Source organism: Nuphar pumila, chromosome 17 (assembly GCF_984573655.1).
Source record: "Nuphar pumila chromosome 17, dmNupPumi1.hap1.1, whole genome shotgun sequence".
Classification (NCBI taxonomy): domain Eukaryota; kingdom Viridiplantae; phylum Streptophyta; class Magnoliopsida; order Nymphaeales; family Nymphaeaceae; genus Nuphar; species Nuphar pumila.
Window position 1 is genome coordinate 22,967,505 of NC_143265.1, and position 23,768 is coordinate 22,991,272.

Below are 23,768 nucleotides of genomic sequence, written 5' to 3' on the forward strand. Positions count from 1 at the left end.
TTCTTCATGTGTGTCCTTGTGTGCTTGCACTTGCTGATAATTTCCTCATGGTATTAGTGTATATGATGGGATGGGTTTATTTGTAGAAATGTAGGAAGGATTTCATAGAGATTTTCCTCTTTCTTTTTCTAAAATATTTTTTAGTCTATAATTATTTTGATGTCTAAATGCAAAGAATAATACTGCTGCATGTAACTTAACAAGCCTCATTTAATCCTTGTTTGAAATTAAGTGGATCTCCAGCAGGGAGTTGGTCATGTCCAGTCGTAACTGACTGGTCAGACTGGAACTAAATTTGGATTGTTCTATGTAATATTATCTGACCCTTGATTCATTGTTGAACCGGCACATGGATTGAGTCCTATTAGTTCGTACTTGGTACATGGTCACTTGTCAGTTATTTCTGTCATTTGTTATAGAAATCTTTAGATGACTAATTTGTTTTTCTATTTTGCATCATCTGCTACATTTTCCTTATCATGTTCCCTTGGACTACTTTATTTCCATGGAAATTTACTGACGAGGACAGTCACAGATGGATGGTTCTTTTCATTCACCAGAGTGGCATGCTGCTCGTTTGGCTAGCCTCAATACTTCTCATACCATAACTTGGGAGGAATTCAAGAAAAAGCAGAAGGTATTATTGAACACTTATTTTGCATTTTAGTATAATACCCATCATCATAAGATAATTATTCAATTCTATTTTCTCGAGCTCCAAATTGGTGCTATATTGTATGCATGATCTGCTGTATTCTGCACGAGTCAGCACTTCTGAAAGAGTGAATTCTTGGCGATGCATTCAAGTTCTTGGGGTTGTGGGGTACAAATTATTAGTCTAGTCAACTCTGGTCTTTAGATTTACTGCTCTCATTCACATGCATGAGATTTCCTAACATATAAACCAGCATTTTACATGTTTGAGTTATTTATGTTTGGTGTCATTTTGATAATCATGATGACATCTTGATTGGTTAGTTTAAATATTTGACTTTTCATCTTTGTATACATGGGGTTTCACTTTTGAATAACAGAAAAACCAGGCAGATGGACCAAACAGGTTAAGGCTCCATTTGGAAACTGGTAGTCGGATGGAGATTATGCATTTGAAAAAGTGTCAGCTGCCAAATCCTGGATTTGGCAGCTACCACCTGTAGGAGGTGGTAGCTATCAATTCCATCCTTTAGTGTAAATATAAAAGAGAGAAGACCTCACTTTCCATCCCAGTTCATAAACACCCATCCCAGCTACTAGTTTCCAAACGTCCACCACCAAGGTAGTTTGACCAAGTTTTTATCAATTGCATTAACTCCTATCCCAGCTACTATAGAACTTCAAATTTGGTTGATAATTCTGGTGCTTTCTTTTATCCTGCGATTCATGAGATGTTTAAGTCAACACCATTCCGTAGATTCTGATGGTCAAACTCCATGTGCAACTAGGGGTGGCAAAATCTGACACGACCCGCCAACCCGCTTCTTAGCCGGGTTCAGGTTTGGCTTAAACGGGTTCGTGTCGTAAACGGGTCGTAAATGCTTAACCCGTTTATTAAACGGGTCGGGTTCGTGTTAGGGGTATGCCAACCCGTCTGACCCGTTTAATAAATGGGTTAGGCGTGCGGGTCAACCCGTTTACCCGAACCCGACCGGTTTATCACAATATTTTAGTCACGGGTTGGCGTTCTCCATCGGCAATCGGCATCAACCCTGTCAGAATCAGCCCCTCCTTATCGTCCTTCTCTCGATCTCCCACCAGCACGCCTCGAGCTCGTCGGAGATGGGGCAATAGCCGGCGAGCGTGATCTTGTCGTCGGAGGCGGCGACAGAGCCAAACTCGAAGACGGTAACGACGTCGGGCCTCGGCACCTCCATGGCTCCATTCATTCCCAGGACCTCCTGCTCTCCGGCCAAAATCCTTACCGGAAAACCCTAGAAACCCCCAAAATCTCCTTCATACAAAAGAGTACAGAACCAATAACCCACCTCAAAGCGACACTGACCGTTCAGAAGACCACCCAGAACTGCGGAGCGTTTGACCCCACAGAAGACAGGATCTCCCACCATCACGCCTCGAGCTCGTTGGAGACGGGGCAATAGCCGGCGAGCGTGATCTTGTCGTCAGAGGCGGCGACGAAGCCAAACTCGAAGACGATAACGACGTCGGGCCTCGGCACCTCCATGGCGTCATTCATCCCCGGGACCTACTGCTCTCTGACCGCCGCGTTCGTCGCCGGCTTCTCCGTTTTCCGCCCTTCCTTCCCCTTGTCGTCCTTGGACTGCGACGCATCACCCTTCCTTATGGAGAACCATCGGCCCCACCCCATTTTCGCTCTCCCTAGGGGTTAGGGTTTTGGTTGGGGGGAGAAGTTAGGCGGGCGGGTTAACCCGGTTACCCGAACCCGATCCGCCAACCTGCCCGCTAACCCGCCAACCCGTTTACCCGACCCGACCCGTTTATTAAACGGGTTGACCGTGTCGTGTCGGGTTACCCGCTTAATAAATGGGTCGGGTTCGTGTTTGCCACAGCCGACTCGTTTAATAAACAGGTCGGGTTCGTGTTGAGGTATGCTGACCCGCCAACCCGACCCGATTGCCACCCCTATGTGCAACCCTTGTTTGTGTACTTTGATTTCAATGGGATTTTTGTTTAGCCCTAAAAGAAGCTGCAGTCAAATTGTGTAGGGGATAATCCCATATCTGGGATTCACATGTTAAAACTTTTGCTTAGATTGTACCCCTTCATTGTCAAGAGTTCTTCTAGACCATGGTGGTGTCGGCTTTTTCTTGTTTTTCTGAAGTTGAAAGGTGTATGTCTTTTTCTTTGAACTCCGTCAACATTCATAGAGCTGCTTGCAGGAACCAACCCCTCTTCACGCACTTCTGTAGTGGAACTTGGCTGAATAGCACAGGCTGGTGGGGACCTCGATCCGAGTCTCATCTTTCGAATTAAGCAGCTTGTGATTGATTTAGTGATCAAAGAGGGAGGAATGGACTCTAAAGAGGCTCAGAAGACTTTTTTTCTTGTCCAGCCAGTTATCATAATTTTTTCATTCTACCTTTTTTTTAAATTCAAAAAATATAAGGATGGAGAAATGGGAAAATATATTAGTTAAAAGAGGTCGGGGTAGGCCTAGGAAGACATGGATGGAGGTGATAGGAAAGGATATGAATGCTTTGAACCTCACCGAGGACATGGCATTGGATAGAAATGATTGGAGGAGAAGGATTCATGTGGAAGACCCAGAATGATTTTCTTTTTTGGTTCATATCGCCGACCCCAATTGTTTTGGGATGAAGGCGTTGTTGTTGTTGTACCTTTTTTTTAAATCATAAAATCATAATATCAATTCATCCTTAAATATCTGTTTTCATACATATTGCCAACAAGAGTTTATGCAATCCACCCTAACAAGTGGGTTGAAATGAGCCAAGGGATTGTATCTCATCCTACAAAAATACATACATATGCGTGTGTGTTTTTCTAAATATGCTTGACTGTAAAATATTGTTTCCTTTCCTTGTTAGAACTGATCATGCGGTACTCTAAAGCAACATTTATTATTGCTTGGTTAGGGCTGCCATTAAACAAATCCGAGTTCAATACAAATTCGTTTTTGAATTGATTATCAACCAAATCTGAGATGTATAGAATGTTGAAGAATGTGATAGCACCTTGTGTAAAGTAATTTATAGTAAAATATTTTTAATGACAAAGTATTTCTAAGTATGGTATGTGTCGGATGGAACATTCTATCTGTAACGACCCCAACTCATACTTTTGAAAAATGCAGATTTTTTTTTCTAAGAGTTGCAGAAAACTTCCCAGAGACCTGGGGTCCCTACAGTTCCAATTTTAGTTGGATAACCACACACCACAAACAAACTTACATTTATCATTCATAACCAACCAACTAAACTCTTTTATTAATGAATCAATAAGAGTCTCATACTCAATGTCAAAAGTGAAATAACAACTTGCAGAAAATAAGAACTAAAAGAAAACAAAAGTAGAGTCACTCTGTCCGTAAGTGAAGCCGTTTGAAGCAAATGTGACCCTCGTATCCCCTCAGAAGCGAGTCGATTTCACTGATCACCTGTGTCTGGGAAAAACCAATAAAAGAAGAAGGTCAGAAATCCGAAGAATTTTGCGTACAGGTTTCCCTAATGAATCAAATAAAGAAAAGAGCATAAATAAGATCTATGTAATATTTTGAGGAATGCGGTTATAATAAATTCATAAGACAATTAACCATTCATGTAGAATGAAACATTGAACATGAGGGAACACAAAGTAAGTAACATTGATCACAATTTAATCAATAAGGCAATTAAATGCAAAAGAGATCAACATCACACAATGATCAACATATAACAACCAAATGAACAGGTAAACATGCATGAACTAATGCATAGCAAGAATATGCATGATTTATGTGAAATGCATGAACCCTTTATTATCTTTCATTTAAGCTTTCCTCTTTCCATATGCATGTCCTATTAAATGCACACAAAATCCTTAAGTTTCTCTTTTTAATTTATCATTGCCCGCGGATACACCGAACGTGTACAGTCCCCGAGGTCAAGTAGGGTTCTCGGGGTAGCTTAACACACAATTTGTATTTTATTACCGGGTTCCAAACTTAACCCTCGATCGATATCAGGAAACAACACCATCCATCGGAACCTTAGAAAACAACATCCAAACTCGGGGACACCAGGGAAAACAACATCCACTGACGCCACTTTATTGATATACCAAAACAACAACAGTTGTGTCAAAACACACCACCCCCAGGAAAAGTGACGGACTCTCCCTAAAACCGTGGCCAGGAGAAGAACCTCAATATCGGGTTCAGGAGCAACAATACACACACAGAGTTTTTGTATCCTCACGGTTTTCCCAAAACCGCAACATCCAAGATTCCCACACTACAACAGGGACATCAAGGAGAAAAATATGAATTACACTGATCTTTACTTTATTTTATCTGGTTATTAATTCATCTCTTTTACATTTGCAAATTTACATGCAGAATTAATAACATAAGCTTGCACATCAGCATCTTTTCACGGGACCACAACTCATGACAACATAGAACAGTGAAATTAAAACCACAATGTCAAATATGACTTTTACAATGCATAAACAAGTAAAGCAATGAGCACACCGACTCAAGGCATCTCACAGCCCATGATGATCTACCTTGATCATTTATTCATTCATATGCAAAAAGCTTAAGAAACATGCCAATGCATTCTGTTCATATCACATGCCTTTCGATGCACAATCTTCAATGCCCATTTAGAGATGTGCATGAAATAATCATATTCATATACATGTATTCATTATTACAATGCATGCTTCCATATAATCATGCCAAATGCACGCTTCCTTATAATCATGCCAAATGCACGCTTCCATTCATAAATCACTCTACTTAGAACATATGAGTACTTATGCCAATACACATAAGCATAGCAATAGAAATTCAAGATTTGCACATGCCCACAAGATGTGTAACATTGCATTTGAATATTGATCATGCATAGTTATTCAAGGCGAATTCCAATTCCAACGTGCACGTAACCGAAGCATTCATAACAGGAAAAATCTGGGAATTTAGTGCACTAAACTGAACTTTCATCAACCTATGACAACATATTTAATGTATATAAATCTTAAGATTAGATCCACTTAATCTGGTACATTATCAAAAATTCCTTTGAAATGTGTAACAAGTATGAATCTACATTCAACACATGCGAAAAATTTCCGATTTTCTAATTCAACAAAAACCCTCAAGTGTTTCATTACTTAACATTTTTTTTTTCAAATCTGTCCAAACCGATCTCAGCCGACCCAGTAGGCTGGGCTCTGCCAACATATGGCTGCCCAAACAAACACCAACAGTGCCCATTTGTTTTTTTGTTTTTTTTTTGACAGGCATGCTGCCAAGTGCACAGCATACCCATGAGTTTTTTTTTTTGTTAAACCTGCAACGTCCCTACACAAGGTAACGGTGCACTAGCTGATCTTACCAGACAATAAAACAAGAGGTTAAATTTCCAGTTTTACACTGATCAAATCATGCTTAACCACAATAAAGTATGGCAGCAAAAACAAACTTTGGTACAGAAATTTCTGATCCGACATAAACCCAGAAATAATTATATTTGTTCAGTTAGGTAAAAATTTTCAAGACGATATACACTTTGTATATATTCAAATCAATGGTACACACCGATCTAGGATGGGCCAAATAAATCGAATCCTACTCAAACAGATTCTGATTTTTGCCCAGCGTGAGACCTAGTTCAAGAACAGTAATGTGGCCCAACATACATGTATGCCCGGTTTACATCCTAATCAAAATCGATCTCAGCAAAAGAAGAATGATTCTTGTAGATTCACAAACACTAGACTAAGTCCTTTGCCTATAGAATCTCATGAGAAAAAAATCATACAACATGCTCATTATGAAAATAATATAAATATATAATAAGACTCATATTACAGCAAGTTCTAGCATACACAAATGAGAAACACGGTTCTTGAATCAGGTACATATTTGTATCAGATTAAGCATGCTGGACACAGGTTTAAATCCTATCAAAGATTTACAAACTGGATTGCATAATAAAAACCCAGATTTATTATCGAACACAGTTTTGCAACAGATTTGTCATATATATATATGTATAGAATATGTGTGTGTGTGCATCGGTCATACAAGCATGCTTTTGCCAGGAGAAAAGGGGTTTAAAAATTCTGAAATACACATGTCCAGCATATATCAATACTACATAGGTTGATTATGTGAACCTAAATCAGATTCATGGTTTCCTTCGAAAATATCATATAAATCAGATTTAGGCACTTTTCAATATTCGAATCAAAAGAAAAAACCCGTACCTTTGAATCGGTGTTTGGGGTTGCTGCAGTGAGAGAAAGAGGTCGCCGGTGACAGTAGCTAGGGAGCTGGCTTTGCCGGACGGCGTCGGATGGTTGTCGAGGTACGCCGGATGGAAGGAGGCAAGGGAGACTTCAACATCGACCAGCGTTGCACGCAGGGAGTGAGTGAGAGAGAGAGACGAGGGAAGGGAGAAAGAGAGAGATGAGGGAAGAGGGTGAGACCCCCTCTTCCACCTCCCTTTTATCGCCGAAACCCCCCTCTTGCCGAGAGGCGCGGGGTTCAGTTACGCCTGCTGTAACCGACCCCCTTCTCTCCCTTTTGGTAACAGCAGGAATTGTGCCCTAGGCACGATTCTTGCCTTTCCCCTTCTTTTAAAGGCTACAACCCGATATCGGGTTTTAAAAAAACCCTATCGGGTTACGGATCCGGGTCGGGTCCGACCCGGGTCCATGAGTTTTTCTTGTTTTTAAATTTTATTTTATTATATTTTTTTTGTTACTTACCTGCTACAGGGGATGCGACTCGGGTCCGAACCCGGGACCCGGTGCAGATTCGATGATTATTAGTGTCCACCCGTTTGGATCCGCTACCCATTGCGAAGTGGATCCATAGGCTGGGTCCAAATGGATCCAACTATGGATCCCTTACATATATTTTTATTAATCTTTTTATTAATTTATTAAATTATATATATATATATATATTTCAAATATGATATTATTTACATATGGATCCTGGATCCGAAAGGTGGATCCCAGGCCCATAACACAAATTTTGCAGATTTACGCATAAAAATTCGTGGTTATTACACTATCTGTTTCATTCTACATGTTAGCATAAGGATTTAGCAGCAAGATGCACTAAAAGAGCTTTTCAAGGTGTATGTGTATTAGGGGTTGGTATGCTATTTCATTCTACATGTTAGCATAAGGTTTTAGTGGCATGATGCAATAAAAGAGCTTTCCAAGATGTATTAGGGGTTGGTATGCTAGAACCTAAATTAGTAATGGTGGTAGTAGCCTAGTAGGATAAGATGGCTAGAAGAAACTTTGACCGCAGAATAGGTGTCGAACATAGTCTCCTATATTGTTCAAGGTAATTTCTCGGTGGCGGTTTTTCTTGGAGGTATTTTCAAAAAGTTATTTTTCTCACAAAATTCTAAGGAAATCTCAGAAGCTTTAAAAATTAAAAAATATAAATAATAATAAGAAAGATAGAAAAACAATACGTCTTCTATTATTTTTTTGTAAAAGATATAAAGTTTTTAAAATACAAAAGAAGCAAAAAATAGAAAAAATAAACTTAAAATCTATAAAATATGTTTTCTTAAATATCGTAAAATTATTTTGAAAATATCGCGATATTTTGCTGATATTATCGGCCTAGCTTAAAATGGTGGTAGTATCATGATATTTTCAAAATATCGGCGATGTCGGTGACAGTGGTCTTGAGGATAAGCTAAAAGGTTTGCAAGTGAGGGTGCACGTGAATCACGAGGTATTGGTTATTTGTTAGGGTCATTTGGTGATGTTATAGCAAGGATATTCTCTTTGGACATACTTTTGTTAGGGGCAAATATTTGAAAAATTAAGAGTCTATGGGGAGTTCATGATCCCTACATGGGCTTTATGGCTTGGAGAGGAATCTTATGGGGATGGACTCTATTGTGAATCATGCATCCTGCAATGTGAGTGATGGTAAGTCGATTGAGTTTTGGACTGACCCGTGGTCAGACAACCATCAGTCTCTTATTTGGAAGATTTTGAGAGGTGGTGCATTAGGTAGGCATTTGAAAAGGTGCTCTGTAAAGGTAGGTTGACTTCTGTTAGAGAGAGAGAGAGAGAGAGAGAGAGAGAGAGAGAGAGAGAGAGAGAGAGAGAGAGAGAGAGTTGGGCTTCCGGTTGGGTTTCAATTGGACCCGACCTGACCCAGGCCCAGCATGTACCCGTGCCGTGCCCAGTACCGGTACCCATGTCGGGCCGTGTCGACACGGGTACATGGGGCCTTTTGCTGTCTATGTGACAGCATGCATCCCAAGCATGGATGACATGTTCAATATCCTTAATATTTTCCCTTGTATATGCTAATATTAAAAAAGAATAAACCTGAACTTTGAGTCCATGTTTTTTTTGGTTTTGAACTACGTGAACTTCTGATATTTGTCTATGCATTGCAAGAAATGCAGAAGTTGGTTTGAGCATGTTTCATAACAAAAAACTGATTATCTACCAAAATAGGGTATGGAAAATCATTGTCATGCCCATGACCTTTTGGTTGGTAGTCTATGTAACAGGGATTCGGCTAGAAGGGTGCCACACCCGCGTCGATGCGACGCGACACGGGTGTGGTCAAACCGACCCTGGGTGCGGTCAACACACCCAGGGTCATTTTGGTCCAATTTTCGGACTTTAAAAAAAATTGCCAAGATTTTTTTTTTGCCCTATATGTCACAGGGATTCTCCAACTAGGTGCCGCACCCGCACCCGATGCGGTCAACCTGATCCTGGGTGCAGTCAACGCACCCAGGGTCATTTATGTCCAACTTTTGGACTTTATATATATATATATATATATATATATATATATATATATATATATATATATATATTTTATATTTTTGCCGCAGCCCCGCACCCAGGTTTTTTGAAAGTGCCGCACCCCCACCCCCGCACCCATGTGACATAGCTGGTAGTAGTAAATATTTGCAGTTGGCATAGGAAAACTTCTGACAGACTATTCCATCAATAATCCTATAATCTCGGGTTAATGATGTGTTGTTGCTTCCTTTTGTATGTAGTGGTTAACTTAATGCATTTCAGTTTCACTTCTTTAAATAAAAAGCCTACCTCATTTATATTCTGGTTCTGACTGCTATTGCATATAACCTGTCCTATAAAATCAAGGTTTTCCTGATTTTTTTTCTGTGGCCATTTTACGTTGTGTTTATGATTTTACGTTCTTAGGAAGATGCATTGAGAAAAGACGAGATGGAGGCTGACAAAGATAGAATGATGAGAGAATACAGGGCTCAATTGGATGCTGAGAGAGCAAGCAAGCTAGCACATGGAAGGAACCACTCTGGCAACAAAATCAATCTCAAAAAGGGTAGATGGAATTATCTTCTTCATTTTTGTATTTCTGCTGAACTTGTGGACTATATGATTTCCCCCTCTTATAACTTGTATGTGACTGCAGAGAAAAAGGAAAGAAAAAAAAGGAGCAGGAAGAGAAAGGTTTGCTCTGTGTTTTAATCTTGCATTTATTTTTCTGACTAGTGAAGTAATTTTCCAACAATTTTTCTGTGTTTTCTTGTATGCAAGGGAGAATCATGTGCACAAAACACCATTTATTTTGTTGAGTCTCCCTGTCCTTTGAAATTTGTTTTCTGAATCTTCTTTTCCTTTTAACTTTTTTGTGCTTGAATCCTGAATCTTCTAGATGAATGGTCATGCATTCTAAAATTGTTTGTTTACAATGCTTTACAAATATAAATTTTGAACTTGTCACTTATTGCATGTCATGTATAATATTTAGGTTGGTAGTTCTAGAAGTTCACTTTCCTAATGGGCTTTTCTTGGCATCTGCTAAGTGGTTTGTTTATGGCTTGCTTTCTTCTTAGCTCTCCTGCATTCTTCCATATGCTTGTGGAAACACACTTTAAGAACTGTTCAAATTTTTATGTCCTCTTGTGGCTGAACTATTCTGAGATCTGATTCCCCACATGCATGTGGCCTATGTATATGTGGAGGTTTAAAGCAAGGTTTTAAAACCCGTGACTCGGAACTCGACTCGTTCTTTATTGACTTGTGACTCGGCGGGTCAACTCGGTGACTCGGACCGGGTTTTGTTAACTTTTGATTTTAAAAGAAAAACAATATATAATTTGTCTGAAACCATGTTTTTGAGTAAACATAGTCTTCAAATGTCTGTAAGAATATAAAAACAACTGCAAAGAGCTATAGAGGTTTGCTTGAATAATTGAATTTGATATCTATACAAGCACTTTGACAGTCAATTTGTCATGTGCCACAGAAATCTGGGAGTTTAAAGATTAAAAGTTTATTAGATGTAGAACAGTTGGTCACGACAAGCAAAAATTCATTAATTTTGCTAGTTTAAGTCCCGACTCCCAAACCATTTCATCAGCTTGCAGAAAGTACTAGACTCTTTTAGCCTTACTCAAGACCTGGTTCTCCATTTCAACAGTTTATCTGATTTTTCATATCAATCCCAATTTTGAGGTAAACAAGGTCTGAAACTGCAAAATAGACCATTTTTTATTTGACAAAAGCAAATACATACAAAAATCTCCTGGTTTTGCCAATAGAGTAAGTTTTTCAATGTATGTTTTTACACAGTCAATTGTACATACAATCTATTAGAACACAATTTTTTTTTCAAATAGTTTGTCAACATGTAAGCAAGTTTCTCAAGGGCTTCACAAATCAATGGCCTACAATATGCCAAAATTTCATGACTCAAAAAAACATATTTTTACATAAAAAAATATGATAAAGGTGTGATTCCTAGCAAATAAACCATGTTGAACACATATATGAGGTCAGATTGCTTAGATACAACTTGCACCTATGATTTTTCAACTAGATTGTACAGACAGTAAACAGTAGACTGCATATATGTATATATATCATTACCATTTGAAGCTCAAAAAACAAATTTCAAACATCCCAGAACTCGCCCGAGTCAGGCCGAGTCAAGCCGAGTCAGGCCGAGTCAGGCCGAGTCAAGCCGAGTCAGGCCGAGTCAAGCCCGAGTTTTGGCAAACCGAGTTTGCCTTGCCGGGTTGACTCGCTGGAGGGCCGAGCCGAGCCGAGTCAGCCGAGTCAACGAGTTGACTCGGCGAGTTTTAAAACATTGGTTTAAAGACATTTGTGAACCTTTGAGAAAATCTCTCTCCTGGTGAGATGCATTCCATAGTACTCGCAAATGTGTGAATCACTGTGCCAGAAATATCGCCAAAATTTGTGAATCTTTTAACTCAGATTATGCGAAATTCGCAAGCCATGTAAAACCTAATAGTATTATGAGATATATGATATTTCCTATTTCCAATATATCACAATGTTGTCATGAATTTTTATGGCTTTTAGAGCTTCACAATTTTATTGTTTATTGTTTTCGTATAATTTTTAGACATCATATCTACTGAAATTTTGCTGATATTTTACTGATAAAAACCTGTTTTTAAGAAAAAAGGATCTTCCAGATTATTTCCTTCCCAAGGAAAGCCTGAGAGTGAAATTCAAGAGAATTGGTAAATTACTAAATTGTTTTTCCATGGCTGAATGACTCAAAATATACACTGGCGAGAAAGATTTACCTAGGAAAACACAATAATAAATGGTGCTACCTAATGCAGAAGTATGAATATCACAACCATGATTGATAATTCAATACATAGATAAACTGGTTATATGATGCATTCCAAGGGATAGGCAAATTGGAGATGTCCGTTGAACTTGAGAGTTCAAGAGTTGTACAGTTGCAATGTGAATAACAAAGATAAGATTTATGTTTATTTTTTATGTGACCATTGTGGAGCAATAAAGGGCATAAATGATTGAGACAACTTAACAAGTAGGTTATGCAAACAAAGACTAGCAAGATCAAACCAGATAGTTTGGGTAATGGTCAAACAACTCCAATCGGAGACTAAAAAATATGGTTTCTTATGCAAATCAAGGAAAGGTGGCCACATTCAATTTCATGCTTGGAGCAGCAAGAAATTGGATCAGGTCCAAGCAATCTTATAGAGGTGATAGGTACTTGTTACATTCACAGCATGTGTGATTCTCAAGAGAATGGTTAACTGTTTGAACATGGTGCTGAGTCATAACATTCATACCTCTAGGGAATGATGTCTACCTATCTTGTCGGAGATTCCTATACACAAATATAAGACAGGATATGGAACTGCTAGAACCTATTTTACCTTGCACATTATGTGATTTCTGTGTGAATGTCTCCATGTGAACATATGTTTTTATGTGTTGTGTGCAGACATCAATATTGACGATATTTTGAAAATATTGTGAGAAATTCCTAGAAATTAAGGTAGTCGATAATATCGGGAAAATTTTGCGACATTTTCAAAATATCGTTAAAACGAAAATGTCATGCTATTATCACAATATTTTTGCAACTTTTTAGAAAACTTATTTTTATATATTTTAAGTTCAGTTTTTTTGTATTTTGAAATCTTTAAAAACTTGTTTTATATTCTTGTAAGAAAGATAATAGAAAACTTATTGTTTCTTACTATTATTTATATTTTTTCACATTTTTAAGCTTGCGAGATTTTCCACCTTTTGAAAATATCTATGAGAAAAACCCTAGCCAAGAAATTACCTTGAATGATATAGGTGACAATGGTTGTCTGAGAGAGAGAGAGAGAGAGAGAGAGAGAGAGAGAGAGAGAGAGAGAGAGAGAGAGAGAGAGAGAGAGAGAGAGAGAGAGAGAGAGAGAGAGCTTTAATCCAATTCTTTGATAGAAATGATTGTCTAGATTTTTAACTGCTAAGTCCTATTCCAAGTCCATATAGGCTGAATATGTTGAATATAAAGGTGGGTCGTAGACAATTTGCTTCATGAGGGTCTTTTATCGGCCAAGCCAGAAATAAAGATTTGAGTATGGTGGACTGTTACTTTGGAAATAGCCTGTGAAATTATATGCCTAATAGAGAAAAACATCTCAGGAAATTGAAGAATGGAAATTCTTGATGCAAAGCCTCAGTAAAGTATGTCTGAACTTTGAGCATGGTACTTTGATCTGGAAATGCAATAGAAGTGAGTTCAGTCTATTAAGCTGCTACATATCTCTACTAGGTCTAGCCATGTGCCTCTTCTAAAGGGAGCTTTGTTGGGTTCTTGTCCCTCTAGGAGGTCTGTGCTTGGCTATTAGAGTTGTACAAAATCAATACAAAGCTGAATCTGAAGCATAAAGGCTGGCATTTAGCCAGCTGGTGCACACTATATTTCTTGGGAAAAGGAAGCTGCATCGATATGTTTTGGTTTTGTCCCTTCTTCCTTGAGATCCTTTCACTAGTCTGGTTTGCTTGGGAACTGCATCATGATTGTATTAACAACCTTTAGACAAGTGATTTAGCTCAATGGGTGGACAGGGAGGCAAAAGATGGATTTGCAGAGAGAGAGAGAGAGAGAGTTAACTCCTCTTACTATCTGTCAGGATATTCAAGTTTCTATCAAACTTTTTCCTGCATCTATATGGATAGGGAAGGTGTTAAGATAGATGTATCTCTCTCTCTATATGTGTGTGTGTGTATATATTGTTTAATATAATATATATATATATTATATACATATATATAATATAAATTATATTCATATAACGTATATATAATATTTATATAATATAGTCAACTTAGGTTGACTAAGTCAACCGAGGTTGACGGTTTCTAGCTGTTGGAAATCTAGCCATTGGACCCTCTCCAACAGCTAGAAAAGGTACTCCCCTTTTCTCTCTTCTCTACCTTCTCTATAAATAAGTGGGTGTATGCATGAGTGAGTTTTGAGAGAGTGATGGGTAGTTCTAGATATTTTTTAGTGTTCTTGAGTGCATTTTGTAGTGAGATTTTTATGTATTTTATTGTTCATTATGAATGAAATCATTTATTCACAAAACTTGTATTAGTTTGTATCTTGTTAGTATTTTAAATGTATTTCGATTTCGCATTTGGATTACAATTTAGAACGCCTTGGGTTTCGTGCCATTTCATGACATGGTATCAGAGCAAGGTATCTGGGTCTTGGGGGGCTTGGAACCTTTAACAAAATTTTCTCCAATATCGGGAAAACTCTATTCCTATTCGCTTCCCTTTCGAATCTTAGGTTGCTTCCCTTTGTTACCAAACCAAAGGCTGATCTGGTTCCTGAGAACCTAGGCAGTAACCGTGTGTCTGCGCTTGATCTGTTGGCTGTTGCTTATTGGGACCCATCAGATTCTGGAGGATGTTGACCAAACTGAGTTTTCTGTACATACTGAAAACCCAGCATCTGGGGGTGCTTCTGATACTTTGTCTTTAAGATCTAATTCTCTTGGTGAAATTCCAGTTGGCAGTGATAATCTACTTATAAAAAGCCCACCACACCAAGGTGAAACTGCTTCAGAATTCGATCAAGATGCCTTAAAATCTCCTCAAGATGAAGTTGCTGCTGACTGTCACTCACACCACTCAGAAAAAAAGTCAAAAGTAATAGCACAAGCAAGTTCAAAATTAAACCTTTTGTATGACTTGTTATAGCCATTATAAATTAACCTCAATAAGGGTATAAAAGGTTGGCACATTCTAAACACACCCTTAGCTTACTTACCTTCACAATTGGTCTGTTCATCTCTAGCCCTTGGTGCCATAGAGCCTAATCAAACAAGCTATATTTCTAGATGGGAAAACGAAGGAAACAAAATCAATTTTCAATATTATATAACATCCAATTACATCTTTTGCCCCAAAAAAGTCCTGTGAAGTATAATAGTGACTCCTGAAATTACCTTTCACCACCCAGGGCATTTGAGTACATCTAAAATGAAGATTAAAAGATAAGTTATATTCCACAAGTACAGCAAACATGTGCGTGTTACTTGAAATTTTCTTAATTAACTCTAGAGGTAACGATTGATATTTGGAACCACCATGGTATTTCAAAATATGTAAGAGGAAAAAAAAATGTGTGAACTTGTTAACATTGGCTAAAGGTCTTGCCAGGTTAACCACATTTTTGTCTCTTAAAAATTTTGAAATTCCATAGAGGCTATTACAATCTTTTTGTTGTAACAGCCAACTTTTACACAGCTTAATCATCCTAGGGTGTTTTGGTGTATTCACTTGGTATCTACTTTTCATATCAAAACAGCCTCAAATGTCAAAGTTCAATTCCTAAAAGGGGATGACCTGGGGAAAGGGCTACCGTAACGCTAGATACTCTAAAAAATTGAAAAAGCCATTAGAGTTGAGACCAGACTGAAAGTCGTCTCAACATGGGCCTCAAAGGATGTCAGCAGCAGAGTGTGCTGTTTTGTTACATCCCTAGTAGTTTAAGCGCCTAGCTTTATGCATCAATCTCCCCAAGACTTTTTCAGGCATTTGTTAGGTACCTAATAAATTATTAATGTTAACCATCACCACTTATTAACAAAATTATAAAACAACACATATATGAAATTGATAAGGATCATCCTTTGCTTATTTAGCTTTTCACTTTAGTTAGTGCATTGTACCTCTGTGAACTATTTTCTTATGGAATGGGAGCTACTATTGATTTCAAGAGTTGTTTAAGCAATTAGCATGTAAAAACCTCTATTCTTTATTTAAAATGTATACTTTTTTTTTAACTGCTCAAATTTATTCTTAAAGATTAGATTTATTTATTTATTTTTTATAGAGCTTTATTTTTAATTTAGAGAAATCTTTGAGAGTAACTAAATTATACCATAATGATTAATGAGAAACTCATTTTTGAGAAGCTTAAGCCTTATGTAGAGGTTTAAGCCTCTTCTAATATGAGGCATAGGCTTCTTCACCTACCAAAGAGTCGAAAACATTTAAATCTCTAAAATGGACAGGCCCACATGGTATTAAGGTGTAAGCAGTGTTGTGAAAAGCGTTGAGGCGTAGCGAGGCGCTCCACCAAAAAACCGAGGCGAGGCGTAAAGCGTAAGCCTCAAATTTTTTTGAAAACTTTTAAAAAATTATAAAAATATCTAAAAATACAAATAAATAAAAACAGGAATCAGTGTTATTAAAGAATTTCCTGTGATTATTCCTAGTATGGAGTGAGTCAATCATCCACATTGGTATCTTATTGAACAAAAATGCTGATATTGTTCCTCCATTGATCAAGAATTTCGATCTTTATGCACCCAATTTTTTTTGTTTAAATTCTAGCCAATATAAACAGTCACATGTAAACGATAATTTTTTCACTGCAATCACATCAAAATAGAAAGTGAAAAAGTAAAAGCATAATCATAGTTTTTATTCCTAATTTAAGTTCTATTAGCATCAAGTATGCTTCTTCACTTGCGAGAAATAAGTTGCATGCACTCAAAAAACTTATCACCTCAAGACATCTGCCACGAAAAGCTTGTTCCCTTCAAATTGAGCCATTTTGTCTGCTAGTGAGCCATCATAAAACTTCATAATAATGCAAATCTGCTCATATAGGTATTTATATCAAACACCAATTTGCAAACTTGTGGCAGAAAAAAGTGATAACGTTGCAATTTGTGGAATTATCTGAACTAGCACTCCATCAAGCAAACTCACCTTTCCACTTTTGACTGAGACACCATGCAGAAAACAAACATCTTTCAGTGCTTGGCATTTCGAGAACACGTCTTCAAATCTAAGCATGAAAGCTTGCATTTGATCTTCTTTAATGGAATTCAACATTTTCACAGCCACTTCATGATACTTATCATAATCTTCTGTAGACTGATGAAGTGTTGCTATCCAGACGTCACCAAGAGAGGACCTCTCCCAATCATGTGGGTGAGCTTTAACACTCCAGGATCAATCCAAGGGCTAGCGTGGTTTGAGGTAGATACAATAGTTCTCATGTTGTCAGGATCTCCCTCAAAAAGCACACACTCAAAAGAGTCCGAGACGAAGAGAGGTGGGAGAGACCGAGACGAGAAGTGAGAGGCGAGTGAGGGACTACGAGAGGCGAGTGAGGGACTGCGAGAGAGAGATGAGTGAGAGACGAGAGAGAGATCGAGAGGTGAGAGAGAGAGACAAAATGAAAAATTAGGGCTCCTGACCCTATTTGGGGTCGGGGGGCTGATTTAATAACATTAAGTTTTGGTCAAATGGGGGCTTTGACCCCCATTTGACCAACAAAATGAGGTGCATACGCCTCTCATTGAGGCACATTTCACCCCGAGGCGTGCGCCTCAAGGCGTATGAGGCACACGCCTTGAACCTTTTGCGCTTTATATGTGCGCCTCAAGGCATAAACCCCCTCGCCTTGAGGCGTGGCACGCTTTTTGCGCCTTGAGGCGCGTTTTTAATAACACTGGGTGTAAGCCTCTACAACTCAATTATAGCCTTTTAAAACCATAGGATAAAACTGATAAGCATGGTAGGGACTGTGAACATCACTGCTAAAGAATATTGAAATTCTCGTCGAAGTCATAGGTAAACAAATGCCACAAGTGGCAAAACTAGTAGCTAGACTAGTCAATAGCAAAGTTAGGTGCAAGGTTAGTTGGTAACCAATAAGACCCGTGTAGTTCTTCAGCAAAATGAGAATGCCAAATAGAGATGCCAGAGGAAGCTGAGCTCTGTAGGCAGTGAGCGTAAAGTATAGATCAGTGTTGTGAAAAGCGTTGAGGCGTAACGAGGCGCTCCACCAAAATCTGAGGCGAGGCGTAAGCCTCGAGGCGTAAAGCGTAAGCCTCAAAGTTTTTTTTTTTTTAAAAAACTTAAAAAAACTATAAAAAATATCTAAAATTATAAATAAATAAAAAAATCTTTATTGATGAAGCAACAACCAACAGAAAATAAAAAATCTCAAATAAATATTGAAAAAATATGAGATTAACATGTAAAAGTAACATTAATGCAACAACTTGATCTATGTAAGTATCTAAAAAATAAAACATGGCATTCATTAAATTAAAAATTAACATTAACAACGAAATACATCTTAGCATTAATAATATAATGTCATAATTAGAAAATGCATGTTAGCATTAACAACCAAATGTTAATATATTTGTCCAAAACTCTTCAAAATGAAAGTGTTAACATTCACAATTGCAATTGAAAGACCTAAAAAAACATATAAATGGCTATAGCTATATGATATGAATTAGGGCCTAGGCTCTTCTTGTGTCTCATCATCATCAATATCTAAGTCTTCAATGTCATCATCTGAGGAAACCATATAAATAGGTTCTCCTTCATCTTCATTCTCTGACTCTTCATCATCTGCACTTTCTTCCTCCATATCCTCGGTCACTTCTTTTGCTTTTCTTTTCCTGCAATAAAAAAACATGTATTAAATACTTATTTTATGTAATTAAAAAAATATATTTATATTCATAGCAAGGTAAAAGGAATTTAGCTTTACCTCGATCTCTTGAAGACCTGTCTTGCCTAGAACCAGTTTGTGAATCATGAGGTGAAATAACTTTTTCAATAGGCACATGCTCAATGGCATTTATGTCGAAGTTCGGATCCAACCATGAATCCTCCAACCAATTGGGATCACTAGGCAACACTGGATCTTCCTTCTCCACAATCCACTCATCGTCTGAGTCTATATGGTCTAGACATATAGGGTCTTTGGTAGCCTTCCTCCTCATATTTCTCTTTCTTAATTTCATATTATACATTACAAAAACCAATGCATTCATCTTCTCTTGTTCAAGTCTATTCCTCCGTTTTGTATGCACCTATAATTTCAAATCATTGATAATCAATTATAAGATAATTACACTTATAAAAATGTATTTCACAAATAAAATACAAAGTCACAAACCAATGAGAAAGTACTCCAATTCCTCTCACAACCCGATGCACTGCTGCCAAACTTAGAATTCAAATTGCAAAATTCATCTAACTCAGGATTTTCGTGCCCAAATGAACTCCACCAATCAGCTGCATTCAAATAAAACAATACAAAATTGATAAAAACATTAATAATGTCATAATTAACCAAAACATAAAAATATTAACAAATAACAACATAATTGCAAACTTACCAGGACTTTTTAATTTTCTTGTTGTAACAGCTGCCTCTCTACCAAACAACCCCTTTGCCTTTTTAAATGCATCAATTTGTGTTGTAATTTTCAACCGAACAGTTGCATCAGAAACCAATTTCTTAACACAATCATAAAAGCCACTCATAACTTCTCCATCTGGATTGAAGTTGTCAGCATAATGAAAATGTGGATTTAAATAATAGGCAGTTGCATGCAAAGGCTTATGAAGTTGCAAGTCCCATCGTCTATCAATGATATCCCAAATAGGTTTAATATTTTCTTTCAACCTTGTCAAGGTTTGAAACAATTTCCTCCTTTGCTCTATCCATTGTCTCGTACAAAAATCAAATAGCAGGTTCATCTGCATCAACTAATCACAACACTTTCACGAGAGACAGTGTAGCTTTAATTGCATATGATATGGCAACCCAAAACTTGTGATCATTAAGAACTGTATAAGAAATGTTCTTAGCATCTGATTTCTTATAGTAATTAGATGATCTAAAATTTGAAGATAAGAACATCGACTTATGTCAGAAATATCAACCTGCAAGAGTTAAAGATGAGGTAAAGAGAGAAGAGAGAGAAGAGGGGAATCGGCGGCAATAGGGTTTTCCCTTTTCTCTTGTTATTTATAAGTGTGGTACAGGGTATAACATTACACAAGTAATAAAATTAAATTACAAATATGCCACCGCTCACGCATCCCGAGGTGGATCCTTGGAATGTGGTGTGGGTCAGATCCATGATCCAAACTAACAGCCTCCCTCAAGTTGAGTATGGTCTTTGATCATGCTCAACTTGTCTTTGAGTGCCCAAAACTGATGAGTGGATAATCCCTTGGTAAAGATGTCAGCAACTTGCATATCTGACCGAACATATGCAGGTTCAATTTCTTTTTCTTCCACCTTTTGTCTAACAAAGTGTTGATCGATCTCGATATGCTTCGTGCGACAATGAAGGATGGGATTGAAGGCAATATTAATAGCACTCTGATTATGGCAAAGAAGCATAGAGGACGAGATCAGTTCTTGTAATTCTTGCAGTAGGTGTCTCACCCATGTAACATCGGCTGTTCCTGCTGCCATTGCACGATACTCTGCTTCAGTACTAGATCGCGCCATTGCCTTTTGCTTCTTGCTACTCCATGTTACAATATTATTGCCGATAAGAATGCAATACCCCGAAACTGATATGCGCTCGTCAGGATCACCAGCCCAGTCCGCGTCTGTGTAGGTGAATAGTCGATGCCCTGACGTATAAGCTGTGTCCTTGGTATACATCAAGCCATCTCCAATCGTACCCTTTAAATACCGAAGGATCCTTTTTACTCTTTCCATATGTACATCTGTAGGAGCATGCATAAACTGTGAAGCCTGATTGACAGAGTATGCTATGTCAGGCCTAGTGAATGTTAAGTATTGTAACATCCCTACAACTCGACGATACAAAGTAGGATCATGATAAGTAGTGCCTTCTTTAGCACTTAGCTTATGATTTAGAAGGCAAGGTGTGCTAATTGGTTTACAATTCTCCATCCCTGTAGCAAGTAAAATATCAATGGTGTACTTATGTTGGCTCAATGTAATAGTCTCATGTCGACTATCAACTTCCACACCCAAAAAATATCGCAAGGGACCCAAGTCTTTCATCTTGAATTTAGCCATCAGCATAGACTTAACCCAAGATATGTGATCCTCATCACTCCCGGTAATAATGATGTCATCAACATATATAAGCACCCAAACAATAGCTGAATCACTTTTGAATATGAACAATGAATGATCTAGAACACTTTTAGTGAACCCATGATGCTGGATCTCCGTGGAAAAACTTTCAAACCAAGATCGAGAAGCTTGTTTCAAGTCATAAAGAGAGCGTCGAAGTTTACATACCCAATTTGATGAATCATGCATGCTATAACCAAGTGGCTGCTCTATGTAAACTTCTTCCTTTAGTTCACCATGCAGAAAAGCATTTTTAACATCAAGTTGACTGAGTGACCATCCATGTTGTAACGCCAATGCAATGATAATCCTGACGGTGCCCAATTTTACTATTGGGCTGAACGTTTCATCGTAGTTCTGCCCATACTGCTGTGTGAAACCTCGTGCAACCAGACGAGCCTTATAGCGCTCAACACTGCCATCCGGTTTGTGCTTGATCTTTTTCACCCATTTGGATCCTACAACATTCTTGTTATCTGGCCTTGGTACAATTTCCCATGTATTGCATTCATGCAATGCTTCCATTTCCTCATTCATCGCCTCTACCCAGGCACGGGAATGTACAACCTCATGAAAAGAGGAGGGTTTTGTTTCTTTGGACACTCTAGTTAGAAATGTTTGAAAATCCAAAGAGAAATTGTTATAACTTACCCAGCGATCTATAGGATGTCTAATCCAAGTGGAACGTCGTAGAGGAGTCTCATTATTGACTGGATGAACTCTACGAGAATAAACAAGACCAAAAAAATGTGAGGATGTTGTTGTAGGAGGAATGTCTTCCATATGCGGTTCTACATCGAAAGTATAAGGTTCATTATCTGTCGATAAAGATGAATCCTCATAAGGCAACGAGTCATATAAAAGTGAGTCACTGAGCCAAGGATCATAACTATCCTGTGTATCTGTGGAAGATGAACCCAGAGTGTCAAAATTTTCATCATCAAAAACAACATTTCTAGATACCCGACTTTTGCCTGTATGAGGATCATAACACCTGTATCCCTTATAGTCATTTACATACCCAAGAAACTTGCACTGTACAGCTCTGTCTTGAAACTTATTTCTTAATGAATGATCAATATGAACATAACATACACAACCAAAGGGATGTAGTTCTTCATATGATGGATGACAATTATAAAGAACAAAATACGGAGAATTATCTTCAAGGATGGTCATGGGCAACCTGTTAATAACGTAAACAACGGTATGGAAAGCCTCTGTCCAAAGAGAGAAAGGAATACCCACAGTGCGCATCATGCTCAAGGCTGTCTCAACAATATGCCTGTGTTTTCTCTCAGCTACTCCATTTTGTTGAGGGGTATGAGGGCAAGAAATGTTACGTGTAATGCCATGCTCCTTCAAATATTCACTAAAATCATGGGATATGTATTCTCCCCCCCATCACACTGGAAATATACAACATTGGTATTGAGTTGGTTTTGGACTAGTGCATGAAACTGTTTGAACAACTTGAAAACTTCATGTTTGTTTTTCATGAAGTAAATCCAACTAAATCGAGTGTAAGAGTCAAGAAAGAGTACATAGTATCGAGATCCAGAAAGAGAGGCAGTGGGCGCGGGACCCCAAACATCTGAGCATATAATCTCAAAAGGCTTTGTTGCTCTTTTATTGATACTATGAAAAGGAAGTACATGACTTTTGCATAAGTGACAACTTGGACATTTTGACTCTAAACTGACTGCGGGTATTAAACCTTTAGCAGACAACTTGTCAAGAAAAACTTGACTACAATGACCCAAACAAAGATGCCATAAGTCTGGCTTATTAAGTTTCAAGACTCTAGATGAAGAACTATGATCTGTAGATCGACTCAAAAATGTTGGAAAGGAAGAAGCTGAAGAAGCCACGGCTACGGAAGACGACGTCTTCAAAGGCACATGAGATTCTTCAAAGACGTACATGTTCCCGCGCCGTTCACCTTTAGCGAGCGTCTTCTTGGTGTAAAGGTCCTTAAGATAAACAAAAGAAGGAGTAAATTCAACGGAAGAATTTGTTTCATCAACTAATTTTGACACAGATAGGATATTCTTTTGAATAGCAGGTGTGAGTAAGACATTTGACAAGGGTAATTGAGATTCAGGCAAAGGGAGATATTTCCAGTGTGAGAGATGGGGTGGTGAGATCCATCTCCTATGACTATAGTGCCATTTCCAGTGTAAGGAGTCAAGTGGGAAAATTTACCTGCATCAGAAGTAACGTGTGCTGCTGCCCCTGAATCAATATACCATATACCTTCCTCATTTTGGCGCAAGTTCATCTAATTGAAAGTGGTCATAAGGATATTTTGTACGTCCTGTGGAAGAACCTGTCCCTGAGGAGTACGGGCAAACTGATGAGTTGCCTTCTGCCCTGGCCT

General features: G+C 38.1%; 1 protein-coding gene across 2 annotated transcripts in view; it reads left to right on the top strand.

The window, feature by feature from the left end:
* Positions 1-23,768, top strand: part of LOC149811795 (stress response protein) — a 61,776-nt gene that overhangs the window by 10,529 nt on the left and 27,479 nt on the right. Inside the window, exons 2-4 of one of the 2 annotated variants that reach the window (XM_089992783.1) lie at positions 536-637; positions 9,877-10,018; positions 10,109-10,146. In XM_089992783.1, the coding sequence (XP_089848909.1) occupies positions 536-637; positions 9,877-10,018; positions 10,109-10,146 (282 nt within the window). Of the gene's footprint in view, positions 1-529; positions 638-9,876; positions 10,019-10,108; positions 10,147-23,768 lie in introns of both variants that reach the window. The other variant, XM_089992782.1, reaches the window with a different exon arrangement.